The sequence below is a fragment of the Mus pahari genome, chromosome 9 (genome assembly GCF_900095145.1).
Source record: "Mus pahari chromosome 9, PAHARI_EIJ_v1.1, whole genome shotgun sequence".
Classification (NCBI taxonomy): domain Eukaryota; kingdom Metazoa; phylum Chordata; class Mammalia; order Rodentia; family Muridae; genus Mus; species Mus pahari.
The window spans coordinates 29,911,240-29,925,285 of NC_034598.1; the positions used below are offsets into that span (position 1 = coordinate 29,911,240).

Here is a 14,046-nt window from a genome sequence, read left to right on the forward strand (position 1 = left end):
CACACACACACACACACACACACATTTATACAAAGGAGAATGCCTTTACTACTTGTTTAGTTTCATTTATCTTGCTGTGGCAAAACTGGAACAAAAGCAGCATTGGGAATAAGGATTTATTTAGATTTCACTTTCAAGTCACAGTCCACCTAAGGAAACTAAGGCAGTAACTTTATGCCAAGCCTTCTTAACTATACCACACAGCACTGCCTGGACTCTGAGAATATACTCACAGACAAGAGGGTGCAGCGGAGGACATGGAGTCGCTGCATCCTACCTCATGCAGGCTTGTGCTTCTACAGCCAGGATCACCTGCCCAAAAATGGTACAGCCCATTGTGGGCAGGGCACTCCTGTATCACTTAATGATCAAGACCATTCACAGCAGACCAGTTTTTGGGCAAGTCCTTAATTTAGGCTATCCTCTCTGATGAATGTATCTTGAGTGAGGTTGATGGTTAAAGCCAACCTTTAGTCTCTTCATCTCTCCCTTCCTCCCTCCATCAATCCAATTCTCTGTCTCTCTCTCTTTGTCTCTGTGTCTATGTCTGTCTGTCTGTCTGTCTTTCTCTTTATCTCTCTATCTCTCTCATGCGCCCCAGTTTCCCAAAATGAATGACTTTGATCTCTAAAGCTAAGAGTAAAAATCAAATATTGTTGGGCATGGTGGCACACATCTTTAATCGCAGCACTTGGGAGGCAGAGGCAGGCGGATTTCTGAGTTCGAGGCCAGCTGGTCTACAAAGTGAGTTCCAGGGCATCCAGGGCTACACAGAGAAACCCTGTCTCAAAAACAAACAAACAAACAAACAAAATCAAATATTTATGTCCAGCATTTTTATTCTACCCACAACATATCTAACATAGTTACTACTCATAAGAAACCACAGTCATCATAGTATTGATATAATACTACGTATATATTCACATATTTGATCAACACATTACATTAATTATAATACTATTATATATTCAAATATGATCAATTGATTATAGTACTAATAGAAGTTTGTTTCAAGTCTGTTGATGAAACTGTCATGCCATTATTATTCTATTATGACATAAATCTATAAATTCATATTGAATAAGAAGACACTTATATTAGAAAAAAAAAAGCTGTGCCCAAGGGTACTTGCTGCTCTTACAGATCACGTGAGTTTGTTTCAAGCACTCACAACTATCTGTAACCCCAGTTCCAGGGCATCCGACATTCTCTTTGGTCTCCACAGGCACCAAGTTCACAGCAGGTATTCATGCATACATGAAAGCAAACATTCATCCTGACATAAAATAAAAAGAGAACATTCTTTTAAAATCTACATATTCAATTTGTAGATCTTGTAAATTTTAAAATAGAAAACCAATTAACATTATATAAAATATAAATTATTAGCAATAGAGAACTCTTCAGAGAACATCACAGTTGCTGGTACTGATTTATGTAGTGAAGGGAAGCCATTTGGGGGACCCGTTGGAAGCTATATGCAGAGCTTTATATAAAGGGAGGAAAGATATATGGAAAGGCAAACTATATGCTTGAACTCTTTGGGTTTGGCTTGTGATGAGCCATGTTGAATTTATTGGAAACATTGCATTTGTTCATCTTAAGCAATTGCTCTTGCCCTGAATTTTATTAGCTAGAAATTGCTACTTTAGTACATGTTAGAGATATATGTTATGGAATACAATAAAGCCCAGATGATATGGTATATTTTGTGATTTGGGGATAAGAAACTTTGTCTTGCTATATGTGTGTGTGTGTGTGTGTGTATGATATGTATGGAATATATATAATATATATATATATTCCATACATATCATACATATATATATTATGATATGTGCATATGTGATAGATAGTTTTAGTTTCCTAGCAATGATTACAAATAATATACAGTACTAGTAGTATCCCGTGGGGAGGATTGGTTTAATACATGCAAGAGAAATATAGATCCATAAATTTCAATAAAAGGATGCTATACACTCAATTTTCGTATAAATTCTACTACTGAGGGAGTGAGATTCTCTAAAATCTATAACCCATAGTAATCTGGTCATTTATAAAGGCTAGTCTGTTTCTCATATGGAGAGATGTTTTTTCAGAAGGTAATCAATAGAACTAACCAGGATATTTAATAATCTGGAGGGAAATAAAAATAAAACAGTTACTAGTCAGATTGGTTCTTATTAATTTTATTAGCACACTTTCAGGCCTTTACCATATCTTAGGGTTTGTTCTGTGCCACATACTTCTAGGGTACCATTTTAAATGATTCCCAAATTTACATATCTGTACACAAAAGCTCTTAATAAGACCCTGAAATCATTCTGTACTTTGAAACTAGTAATAGTACCCAAAAGAATATAGTCGTCCCCAATAGTTTTGGTCTAGCTTTATTTATTTATTTATTTATTTATTTATTTATTTATTTATTTATTTATTTATTTTTGTTTGGAAATACACTAGAACACCAGAACACTGCTCGCTACTGTCTATTCCTGCTGACAGTCCTTATGTTCAATCTGGTAAACTCCTCACAGCTACTGTTCATTTGTTTTTGGATTCAATGTTTTGTTATTAGATGTTAATAGGTTCTGGGTCTATAGGAGAGGCAGCAATGAGTCAATTAACATAAAAGCAGTACCAAGTGAGAAAGCCTGAGGTCTATTTGACCCTTTCTCCCTGTGTTATTGTCATGGTAAGAGTAACATCAAGCCAGCCTTTTGCTCCTACTCCAGAAAAGCTCCGAAAGAGGAGTGTTGGCCTCATTTGTTAACTAATTCTTATGTGGTGATGTCTCTAGATTGCAGCCTTCAGGTTTTTCTCCACTGTAATGGTTCCATATAAGCCCAGCATGTTGATGTTAGGAGAATTTGGTCCTTGTGAGTTTTGAAGAATTATAATCAACCTCCTAAACAAGTACCAATAACCTTATGCCTAATTAGTATAGTATTGAAAGTTTGCATTATTTACAATTACATATCATAGTATCATAATAACTATTTGGCAGTTTTATATGAAACTTCAAAAATAGTTTGAACCTGTGATTTTCTTGTCCCACCATATATTCAGAATATCTGACCAAGATGAGTATAGAATTATCATGTTGCTACATTCCACAAGACTTTTACATTTATGATACGGCCTCCTATGCACACTGCTTCATTCAGGTTAAAACTCAGTGCTACATCCTTATTAGGTTTGTAAAGGTATTTGCTTCAAACCCTGCTTTCTACCTATCAACTTAAACATATTAGACCTGTATCTCATAATTATTATAATATATAAAAGAAAAAATAGAAAAAATTGCTTAGGGTGTAGAACTCCGTGCCTATAATCTCATCACTGAGGATACCCTGTCAGGAATATTCTGAGTTCAGGGTCACCCTATGCTGCATAAGTGGTGAAAGAAATAATGGGTATATTACCCAGTAAGCCTGGGAAAGCCTACACCTCAAAAACAACCCACTGGATACCACAGAGATGTATTTGAAGCTGCGAAGAATGGAGGGAATGGCACCGTTTTCTTATAGATTTGAGAAAGTTTAAGGATGTTCAAGTTTCTATATTGTTACTAATAGATGCTTTCAGGCACTATGCACTATTAGTTTTAAAGGCATAAATACCTTTGATTTCCTCTCAGTCTGTAAAAGCAAAGTGCATTATAGGTCTATGGACATGACGCTGAATATACATGGAATCTCCTCCTTAAAATGTACTCATTTATTATTATTGTGTGGTTGATACTGAGTAAGGCACATGGGTGCTATGGCAAACATGTAGAGGTCAGAGGAGAGTCCTATGACTGTGCAGTTGGTACTTTCCTTCTTCCTTCATGTGGACTCTGGGAATTGAATCCAGGTCACCAGGCTTGCATGGCAAAGCTCTTTATACATCTAGCTGTCTCGCTGGCCCCATTCTTATTGATGAAACAATATCGATGTAATCTGTATTTGTCACATCCTGAAATTATATTTTTTATATCAGGGTTTACTCTATATTATAAATTCTATGGGTTTTTGACAAGTGTGCGTTGACATGTGTTCACCATTAGGGATATCAAACAGATGGTTTTTACTGCTTTTAGAATCTCCAGTGATTGACTTATGTATTCGGGCAGTGATTATTAGCGATTGGTCTTTTTGACGTCTGCACATCTTTCCTGAAGTTGGATACCATGTAGATGACATCATGCATTACGTTCCATTTCCATACTGAGTGTGTGCACACATTTCACTGCGCTTTCTCATTGTCTGACAGTTTCACAGCTTAGTGGTTCACATACCGAAGGGCATCTTCATTTGTTCAACATCATGACAATGATAATACAACTGCCATAGAAGAGCTTTGCAGATGGGAATTTAGGTTTGCAGCATACTTGTCAAAAACACAAGAAGTATAATTTTATGCAGTACTGTAAGGCTATATTGAGTCTTATGAATCATTGTCAAACTCCTGTTATGATGGTTGTCTCAAACTGCATTTCTTTCAAGAGCGAGGTGAAGTTTCTATTGCAGCACTCCCTCATCAGCATTTTGTGTTCTCCGTGTTAAGTGTTTTAGTTCTTTAATAGATGGATTGTAACATTCTCCTTTGGAATTACTTGGTGAGATAATATCTTGAGAAATTTGCATTTACTTATTTGAGGCTTGGGTATAATCTCCAATGAGATATATGCTTAGATCTTTTGCTCATCATTAATTGAATTTTTTGTTTGATTAATACTGTGTTTTAAGAATTATTTGGGGCCTATAGATATGGCTCAAAATTTAAGAGCACTGGCTGCTCTTTCAGAGAACCAGAATTTCATTCCCAGCACCCATAGGACACAGAACAAGCAATGTTAACTGTTTCAGGGGATCTTTACATGTGGTAACAATGACATGAATATCTAGTGCAAGTTCTCCTGGCATGAGATGTAAAAGAGAGAGACAGAGGAGATTCAGACAGAAGTTGCAGGGAAGTCAACTTGGATGACACAGCATAGCAGAACAATATAAGATAGACCTTGCCTCAAAAAAGTAGAGGAGAGAAATAACTCTCAAAAATTCCTCTGAACACACACACACACACACACACACACACACACGTACACATGTACATACACATGTAGACACACACAGGACACACACATACACACACTCATAAATGGATAAATGGGCAGCAAAAAGTTGCCTCAGACCAGTTTCCTAAAAGTTTCCCTATAAATTCTTAGGTGACCTACGTGGTTAATATTTACTTAAGGGATAAGGCCTTTCACCAAATGGGAATAGAATCTGCTTCATAAACTGCCCATCTAGCATTTAACAGTTTGACTATTTCAGGAAGAAGTAATCACAAATAGAAATTTTTCCTGAATATGATCTCATGCAATTTGAGAAGCCAGGGCAGAGGCTACTGAGTCTGAGATTAGCCCAAGCTGCTCTGGCCATGTCTCAATAAAATAAACTCATTCTAAAAAGTAACCATGTAAAATAATAATTCATTCATCCATGTTATCATACTGTCAGCTTTTCATAATTGGAATAGAACTGAAACCTTTTATTTTAGCTCTGTATCTATAAAGAGTTAGTCAAGGGAAGGAATAACGGAAAGAATTGGATGTAAAATAAAATAGGAACCATTTTTATACCAGTTTACATTTAGCTTTAATTGTAAACTTGGCACAGCTTAGATCATGTGAAAGTAAAGCCGAGGCTGAGTAAGTGCTTAGAGTATACTGGCCTGTGGGCACGTCTGTGGGGGACTGACCGGATTATTGATTGACATAGAAAGTCCCTTAACACTGTGGGTGGCACCACTGCCTAGTTACGGGGTTCTGGGCTGAAGACAACTCGCTGTATATGTGTCTAGGAGAGAGACAGCAAGCAGTGCTCCTCCACGATTTTCGGCTTATGCTCTCAGTTTAGCCCCTGCCCCGAGTTCCTTCAGCGACCATGACCTGGATGTGTAAGCAAAATAAACACCTTCCTCCCCCATATCGCTTCTTCTATTGCTTGTTCTATCACAGCAACAGGAAGGAAACCAGAGACATGAAGACCTGTGTGTATACACACATTGTTCTTAAAGTAGTACTTACATAAGTCTTTGAAAGCCATGAATCACTTGCGATTCAATTTTTTGCGAAACAGAAACTTTGCCTACCACTAAATAGAAACAAACAACAATTATCTTACATACAGCTGCATTCGTTTGTTTTTGCGTCCCATGACTTATTTTGTGTGAGAGAGAAGGAGGGAAAGCTTGCTGTGTTTGGGTTATTGTTTCTGGAATCTTCCTCTCTTTCTGATGAGTTTTAAATGAACAGATGTAGATCGAGGAGTATAAAGATGAGCATCAGTTACTCATAATTAAACTCAGCCTTGCTTTCAAAACTCACATGTACCAAGCTCACCTTAGTTCTGCCAATTTCATAACGTCATTTTATTTTGCTTTTGAAAACGAAGGCAAAAAAAAAAAAAAAAAGCATCAGCGTCCATTTTGTTCCTTTTCTCTTTAGATTTTTTTTTTTCTGGTCACAGACCCAGGTATCAGGTGGGGGCGCTGTTGATACTGTTTTTCTTCCTTGGTGGATGGTTTATAGCTCAAGTTGCTTTCCTCGCAGGCCTTGTCATTAGTGCAATCAAAGGCCAGACTGAGTCATTAGAAAAAAAATACTTACCTCTCAGCACAGTCTGATATTTGCAAATAAAATATGCTTACAGTTTCAATCTATTGTATGGGCTGTTGATTTATAAGATTGCGTTTTGGAGGCCAAGTAATGACAAATTAACTTAATTTTTTGTTGTATATTTTTTTCCTCTATATTCCTTGAAGCAGTGGCGTTGACCTTTAAGTTCTGACTTTTATTAGAGAAAACTAAATAAGTAAGAAAAAATAATATGGACATTTCTGGAAATGCCTTTTGAAATCGCATTGTGTTCGCTCACTTCAGAGATGGAAGGTAGGGAGGGTTAGCCTAAGAAACTGGCAGGGGATGAAGTACTTCTCCATGACAGATCATTCCCCTTTAGCCCTGTGTCTGGCTCCTTTCTAGTAAAACAGAAATCACCCTCTGCATTCCAGCGTGGCTGTAACCAATTGGTGGGAATTGCCAGTTATTCAGTAGTTTCCTCCTCTGAAAATAATGCACTGGTTGGGGCTGGAGAGATGGCTCAGCTAGGTTAAGAGCACTGGCTGCTCGTCCAAAGGTCCTGAGTTCAAATCCCAGTGTACTGGCTGGTTTTGTGTTAACTTAACACAAGCTGGAGAAAGGATCTTCAGGTGAGGAAATGCCTCCATGAGAACCAGCTGTAAGGCATTTTCTAAATTAGTGATCGAGGGGCAGGGGGAGGGGGGGAAGGGGAAGGGCCCCTTGTGGGTGATGCTATCCCTGGGCTAGTAGTCTTGGGTTGTATAAGAAAACAAGCTGAGCAAGCCAGGGGAAGCAAGCCAGTAAGGAACATACCTCCATGGCCTCTGCATCAGTTCCTGCTTTCTGACCTGCTTGAGTTCCAGTCCTGACTTCCTTTGGTGATGAACAGCAATGTGTAAGTGTAAGCTGAATAAACCCTGCCTCCCCAACTTGCTTCTTGTTCATGATGTTTGTGCAGGAATAGAAACCCTGACATCCAGCAACCACATGGTGGCTCACAACCATCTCTAACGGGATCTGATGCCCTCTTCTGGTGTGTCTGAAGATGGGGTATTCATATACATAAAATAAATAAATCTTTAAAAAAGAAAACAATACATTTTTGCTCACATCAGTATGTGCCACCCTCACATAACAAGTGTCTATTCTGGGAATGCAGACAAAGCTCCCTTGTGTGTCAGCTCTTCAAAGCACAACATTCTAAATATTCTGCCTCTATTGCCATATGCTGTGACTCCTTTAAATAGCAGTTTTTAAATTATCTAATACCTGAAACCAGATGCATTTGTAATTGTAAAAAAAAAAAAAAACACTAAGAGACAGAACTCTAAACAGTATTGCAGTTTTTAATGAGACCACCATTGTATCGCAAAGATATTCAGAAATAGATCAGTGAGAGTTTAATACAGTATACTTGATATAGATTTTATTAGCTATGTATTTACTCACAAGGGCTTTTTAATTTCATAAATTTTCCTGTTAATACAATAATAGTATTTTTTTAAATCAGGTTAATATTTAGATATTGTATTTATGTGTGGTAGGTACATGCATTTTCTTTCCCTTTTTAAACTATGCATTTAGAATTTCATGCAAATAATATTGCTAATAGTCTGTGACACTTTCAAGGTAATGGAAAAGTGTTGAAATAATGGAAAAGTTAAAAATTTATGTCTTACGCTATATTTACACATATCCCTGAAGGTCATTTAGTCATATTCAACACATTTGTGATGGCAGCTCGGATTAATTCTGGTTACATGCTTCTTGTTTTTCATTATTATATTTTAATGCTACACAGGGTGCTATGAGACTTTTATTTTATATATAAATTTACACCTATAAAATTATTAAATTATTAAATTAAAAAGAATAGCCATGAAACCCTCTGTATGGCCAAACCAAGAAGAGACAATGCATACAAGTTTTATTTGATTCCCTGATTTAGCTCATGCAGTGGCTGCCACACACCAGGACTCCATAGAAGAGGTAACCATCCAATTCATTGTCCCTGTGTAAGATTTGTCTATTTACTCCAGGACGAACTCACTAGGAGAAAATAATTTGTGGCAGGCATGATTTCATCTTAATTAAAGAGAAATTACCGAGTGTATTAGATAATGAATCTTCTGCGACTGAGCATTGTTCTTTGTATGTATTAATATACTCTATAGAACTGAGCAAAACTATCAATGCAGTCTAAGCTTGAGAACACATCGCAAATGGAGATGGAGCCTTCATTGTATGCATAGGTTTTGTATTTTTCAAAGGCTTATGAATATACCTGGGAAGGATTGTTTTATAATGTGTCATCTGACGAGTTTCAAAAACATAATTACTACTGTGCCTCCTTCACGTAAACTTTTATCTCCTTATGTGAGAGATAGGATAGTAATGTTAGCACACATTTCCTGTTGCAAGGTAACCATCTCTGGGCTTACTGTGTGTCTCCTGATACATTCATAAGTGAATGCTACATATCAGTTTAAAACCTTGGTGGATGTATAGTTTAATGCTTTCAGTCTTTAATGTTTTGGGGGTAAGTTTTCGAATCATAGATATAGGCTAACTGAATAGCTACAGGCAACTAAATAATTCTGAGAATGGGTGAAATAGTCTTTCCCAAGGAAGCACATCAATTGGTTAACCCATACCAAATATTCATTTCTAAAGTGCATATACAAGTAATGTTATACAGACAGAAAAGAAAATATTTAGAAAAAATATATATATATAATGTATATATGTATTTTGCCTATATATGTATTTTTGCTATTATATATATGTATATACATTTATAGTCATACAAATATGTATATGGCAGCAATTAATGGAAAGAGAGGTCATGAATTTTAAAAAGAGCAAGGAAGGTTAACTGGGGGGATTTGGGGGAAAGGAATGGAACAGTGATGTCGGAATAATGGTCTTAGAAATAAAATAATAATAATTTAAAAAATTGTACAAGGTGATTGATCATGCTAACCACTGAAGTGGTCAGTCAATAAAGTTATGTCAGTGTTTTAAGATGCCCATAGGAAGAGTCAAGAAAGACAATAAAAATAAGTGTTAGCAAAACACATAAAGGCTACAATGGAATGACAGGACTCACTGACAATATTCTACGATATTTTCTTTTTCTTTTTTTTTTTGAAAAATATTTGACTTTTTATTTTTCCATAGTTTATTTATTTTTATTCACATTATATCTCAATCACAGCACCTCCCACTTTGTCCTCTCTGCCCAATCTGACCCTTACAAATCCCCCTCCCCATTCCATTCCTCTTCTCTAATGAGAGGGGGAAGCTTCCCTTTGGTTACTACCCCACCCAGGACTAAGCACGTCCTCTTCTACTGGGGCAGAACCAGGCAGTCAAGGTAGGGAAAAAGGATCCAATGGCAGTCAACAGAGGCAGAGACAGTTCCCTGCTCCGAATGTGAGGGGACCTGCATGGAGACCAAGCTCTCCACATCTACTACAAGTGTGTGTGTGTGTGTGTGTGTGTGTGTGTGTGTTTGGGGGGGTGGGAGCTAGGTACAGCCCTTGCATGCTCTTTAGCTGGTGCTTCACTCTCTGTGAGCCCTCATGACTCTAGATTCTTTGACTCTGTATGACCTTATTATTCAACCATAGCAGGCTTGTCCTATGCATCCAGAGACAGGCTCAGTACATTTAACTTAAACCACTAACGGAAATAGCTTTCTATTCTTGTCCATAATCTTTCATTGTTTGTATGTATATATAAACATATATGTATATACATGTATATATACATAGAAGTGTATACACATGTATATTCATATGTGTAGATATACATATATAAAAATATATACATATATGTATATACATATATGTGTTATGTATATGCATATATATAAGTTATGTGATTAACTTACATTGGCACAGTCAATATATATACACAGAAGCATCTACAAGAAACAAGAAAGAGAGGAAGAAAGGTTAATAAGATATTATGGTATACTAAGATCTTTTGTTGTAACTATCTTTGTGTATGTTGATAAATAATAGAGACTTTAATTATCTTGAGTGGAGATTCATGTGATAAAGCCTGAAGCTAAATCACTAATTGTTATGAAATTATTTTAATTTTGAAAAAAATACCATGTGTATGGTGATGAATGGCTGTTATTCCAGCACTTGGAAAGCTGAGACAAAAGGAAATTTAGGGCCACCCAGAGCTCTAGATTGAGAATTTATTTCCAAAAAAAAAATCCAGCAACAACCACCACAACAAAATCCACAACAAGAAATAAAAAACTTGGATTTTTATATTTGTTGATATTACACACATTAGATTATTACCTCATTTTATTTAAGAATATTAATAATTCCATAGAGAAAGTTGTCATTGGATCATGAGAATGAATTCCCTACAGTCTTGACACTCTAACCCTGCCAAGGATAAATGAGGAGGAGGTCTGCAGCTCTATTTCAAAGTAGGCAACTGTCTCTTGGATTGGTTCACACCAAGTTAATCAGTGGTGTGTATGTAGTTTTGTGTGTATGTGTGTGTGTGTGTGTGTGTGTGTGTGTGTGTGTGTGTGTGTGTGGTGTATATTTGTGTGGTGTGTGTGTGTGTGTGTGTGTGTGTGTTCATAGACTTGAGAAAGAGTTGCTTTACAACATAAAGATTTTAGTTTGGGGAACAGTAGAGATGGCACAATGATTCAGAATGCTTGCCTTACTTTCAGAGTTCCTTGCATCAACATCTAGTAGCTTATACAAGTCTCCAACTCCAGAGGATCAATGCCCCTTTCTGGCCTCTGCAGGCACTTAAATGTATGCACACATACTCAGCCACCCCCATACATATAAATAATATTTTAAAATGTTATAGTTTTCATATTTTATTATCTGCTAGCTAAGTGAAATTCCATATTTTTTATTCTTCCATATATTTATCCAAGCTGTTGGTTTGAAATCTGTGCTCTTAAGCAGTATGGCTTTTATTCAGAACTAAACATTCCATAATTATGTATTTTTATTCTAATGTAAAAATACCTTCAATTTGTACTTGCCCCTCAGATAAAAAACATTCTCTTTTGGAACTAAGACCTAAAATAGCACATAATCAGTACAGTTTTCTGTCTTTTATCCCCCCTTGGTGGTTTGAAATAGTTTTACTATGTGCAGCCTTTAACTCTCCATATAATGCTAGCTGGTCTTGAGCTCCTATACTTTATGGCTGAGCCTCCCAACTGCTAGAATTGGAGGTGGTGTATTTCCCCAAGCAAAATCTATTTCTCTCTCTCTCTCTCTCTCTCTCTCTCTCTCTCTCTCTCTCTCTCTCTCTCTGTGTGTGTGTGTGTGTGTGTGTGTGTGTGCACCTGCAAGCATGAACAGGCCAGAAGGTAGTTCTGAGTACCTACATTTATCATTGACCACCTTATTTTTTTGAGAGGCTTTCCCTGAGCTTGGAGCTCACTGTCGTTTTTGCTAGACTGACTTTCTATAAATGCCCTTGGTTCTCCCTTTCTCTATCTCCAAACATAGTTCTTATGCTTACATACATAGCTATAGTATCCAGATAGTAAGTGGGTCTTGGTGATCCAAATTCAGATCTACCCACTTATACAGCAGGACTTTACCAGCTGAGCCATTTCCCCATACTCTGAAACCTTAATGTTCAATAATAAGTGTTATATTTTATGGATGTTACTATTACTAAGTAAAGAAAATAAAAATACAGGTAACTTTACTTTATAAATAATTCCTAGCAACCCCTGTACATGGTGTGTCTGAAGTAAAAAGTTAATATTATTTCAATATGTTACATTTACGTAATCAAAACACATGCAGACAAGTAAATTGGTTTGCTTCTTTACAGAAAGCCACATCCTGGAAGATGTCAACAAATGCATTATAGCCTTGAGAGACCAGGATGCTGATAATTTAGACCGAGCTGCCGGTGCCATCAGAGGACGGGCCGCAAGAGTAGCTCACATCGTTGCGGGTGAAATGGATAGTTACGAGCCTGGCGCTTACACTGAAGGTGTGATGAGAAATGTCAACTTCCTTACAAGCACTGGTGAGTCTCTCTGTCCACAGTTACAGCTACACTGTGCCTCAGGTCGGAATCTGCATAGCAACTAAAGATCCACACCTAGGAAAACCAGGGCTCTCAGGCTATGAAACTTGATTGTGCACTAGCCAGTGGCAAACCACTGTGCCATCTAATTGGTGCTAGGTATCCTGTTTATGCAATGGGAAACTTATCCCAGTGAAATAAATATATTCATTGAGAGAGAAAAGAAAGGGTCTTTTCAAATTCATGCATTACTCCCAGGCCTTAGCCACTTGTGAGTGTTTATTAATGTTGAAGATGTTTGGAGCTATAATTAGGCCAGCATGGGGTTAAGTATGCAGTCTTCTGCAGCCTTTTATTTGACTATATTATTGGTACCCCTGGGTTTCTTTTTATTTAACCATAGCAGGTTTTTCCTATGTATGCAGAGACGTGCTGGTTACCTTTAACTTGCAATTCTATGGAAAGTAGCATTTTGATTCTTGCCCATATTTTTCTCCCATTGTTTAAGAAATATATAATACAGGACTGTTTTGGTTGCAGTACTCAAGTTACTATTTCATAAAATTGGGCAGAGAATGCTTTGAATCTCTCAGTGTAATGATATTTTCTTTTCAAATACTATTGTTAACATTTCTCCAAGGGACCCATGAAAATGTCAGGATTCACACAGATTCATGAGCAAAGATGACAGTCAACAATGTTTTATAAATTGTGACGGCAGAAACTCCTTCCTGTGAATCCCCTTTGTCAATGTGAACCTCCTCTGAATTGGGAAAGCCTCTCATAGATTGCCTCTTGATAAAGGTGTAATGGTGTGTCTGGGATTCCTGCAGTACTTAGATTCCAGATTTAAGTCATCATCCCTTACAGGATGTGGAGGGCATGTTAATTATGAAAAAAATCATATTGTTTGTGAAAGGGAGAAATGTACAATACTTTTTATCACTTTAGTCTATGTGTTTGAATGTTTTGCTCATGCACCATATGTATATCTGCCCTCTGAGAACAGAAGATGGCATCCAATCCCCGGGACTGGTATTATAGATGGTATGATCCACTATGTAGCTGCTAAGAATAGAACCCAGGTCCTCTGCAAGAATAGCTAGTGCTCTAACTGCTGAGCCATCTCTCCAGTCCTGATGGGTGATATTTAAAACAAACAAACCGACAAACCAAAAACCAGTGACAATGAAACATTTAATACCATTTTACACTTTGAAGCTCTTTCTTGAGATTATTTATGAGAAATTCATCAACTTTCTTATCATCTCCCTAAATTATTAAAATGTTCTGAGGACAGGTGGTAACGGCACATCTATCGCTCTTGCCATTAAACCGATATTTCCGCACCCACCCCTCAAAGT

General features: G+C 37.0%; 1 protein-coding gene across 2 annotated transcripts in view; it reads left to right on the plus strand.

The window, feature by feature from the left end:
* Ctnna3 (catenin alpha 3) overlaps positions 1-14,046 on the plus strand; it is a 1,475,129-nt gene that overhangs the window by 1,079,926 nt on the left and 381,157 nt on the right. For both annotated transcript variants that reach the window (XM_021205680.2, XM_029542317.1), the window contains exon 12: positions 12,482-12,682. In XM_021205680.2, coding sequence (XP_021061339.1) covers positions 12,482-12,682 — 201 coding nt within the window. The remainder of the gene's footprint in view (positions 1-12,481; positions 12,683-14,046) is intronic.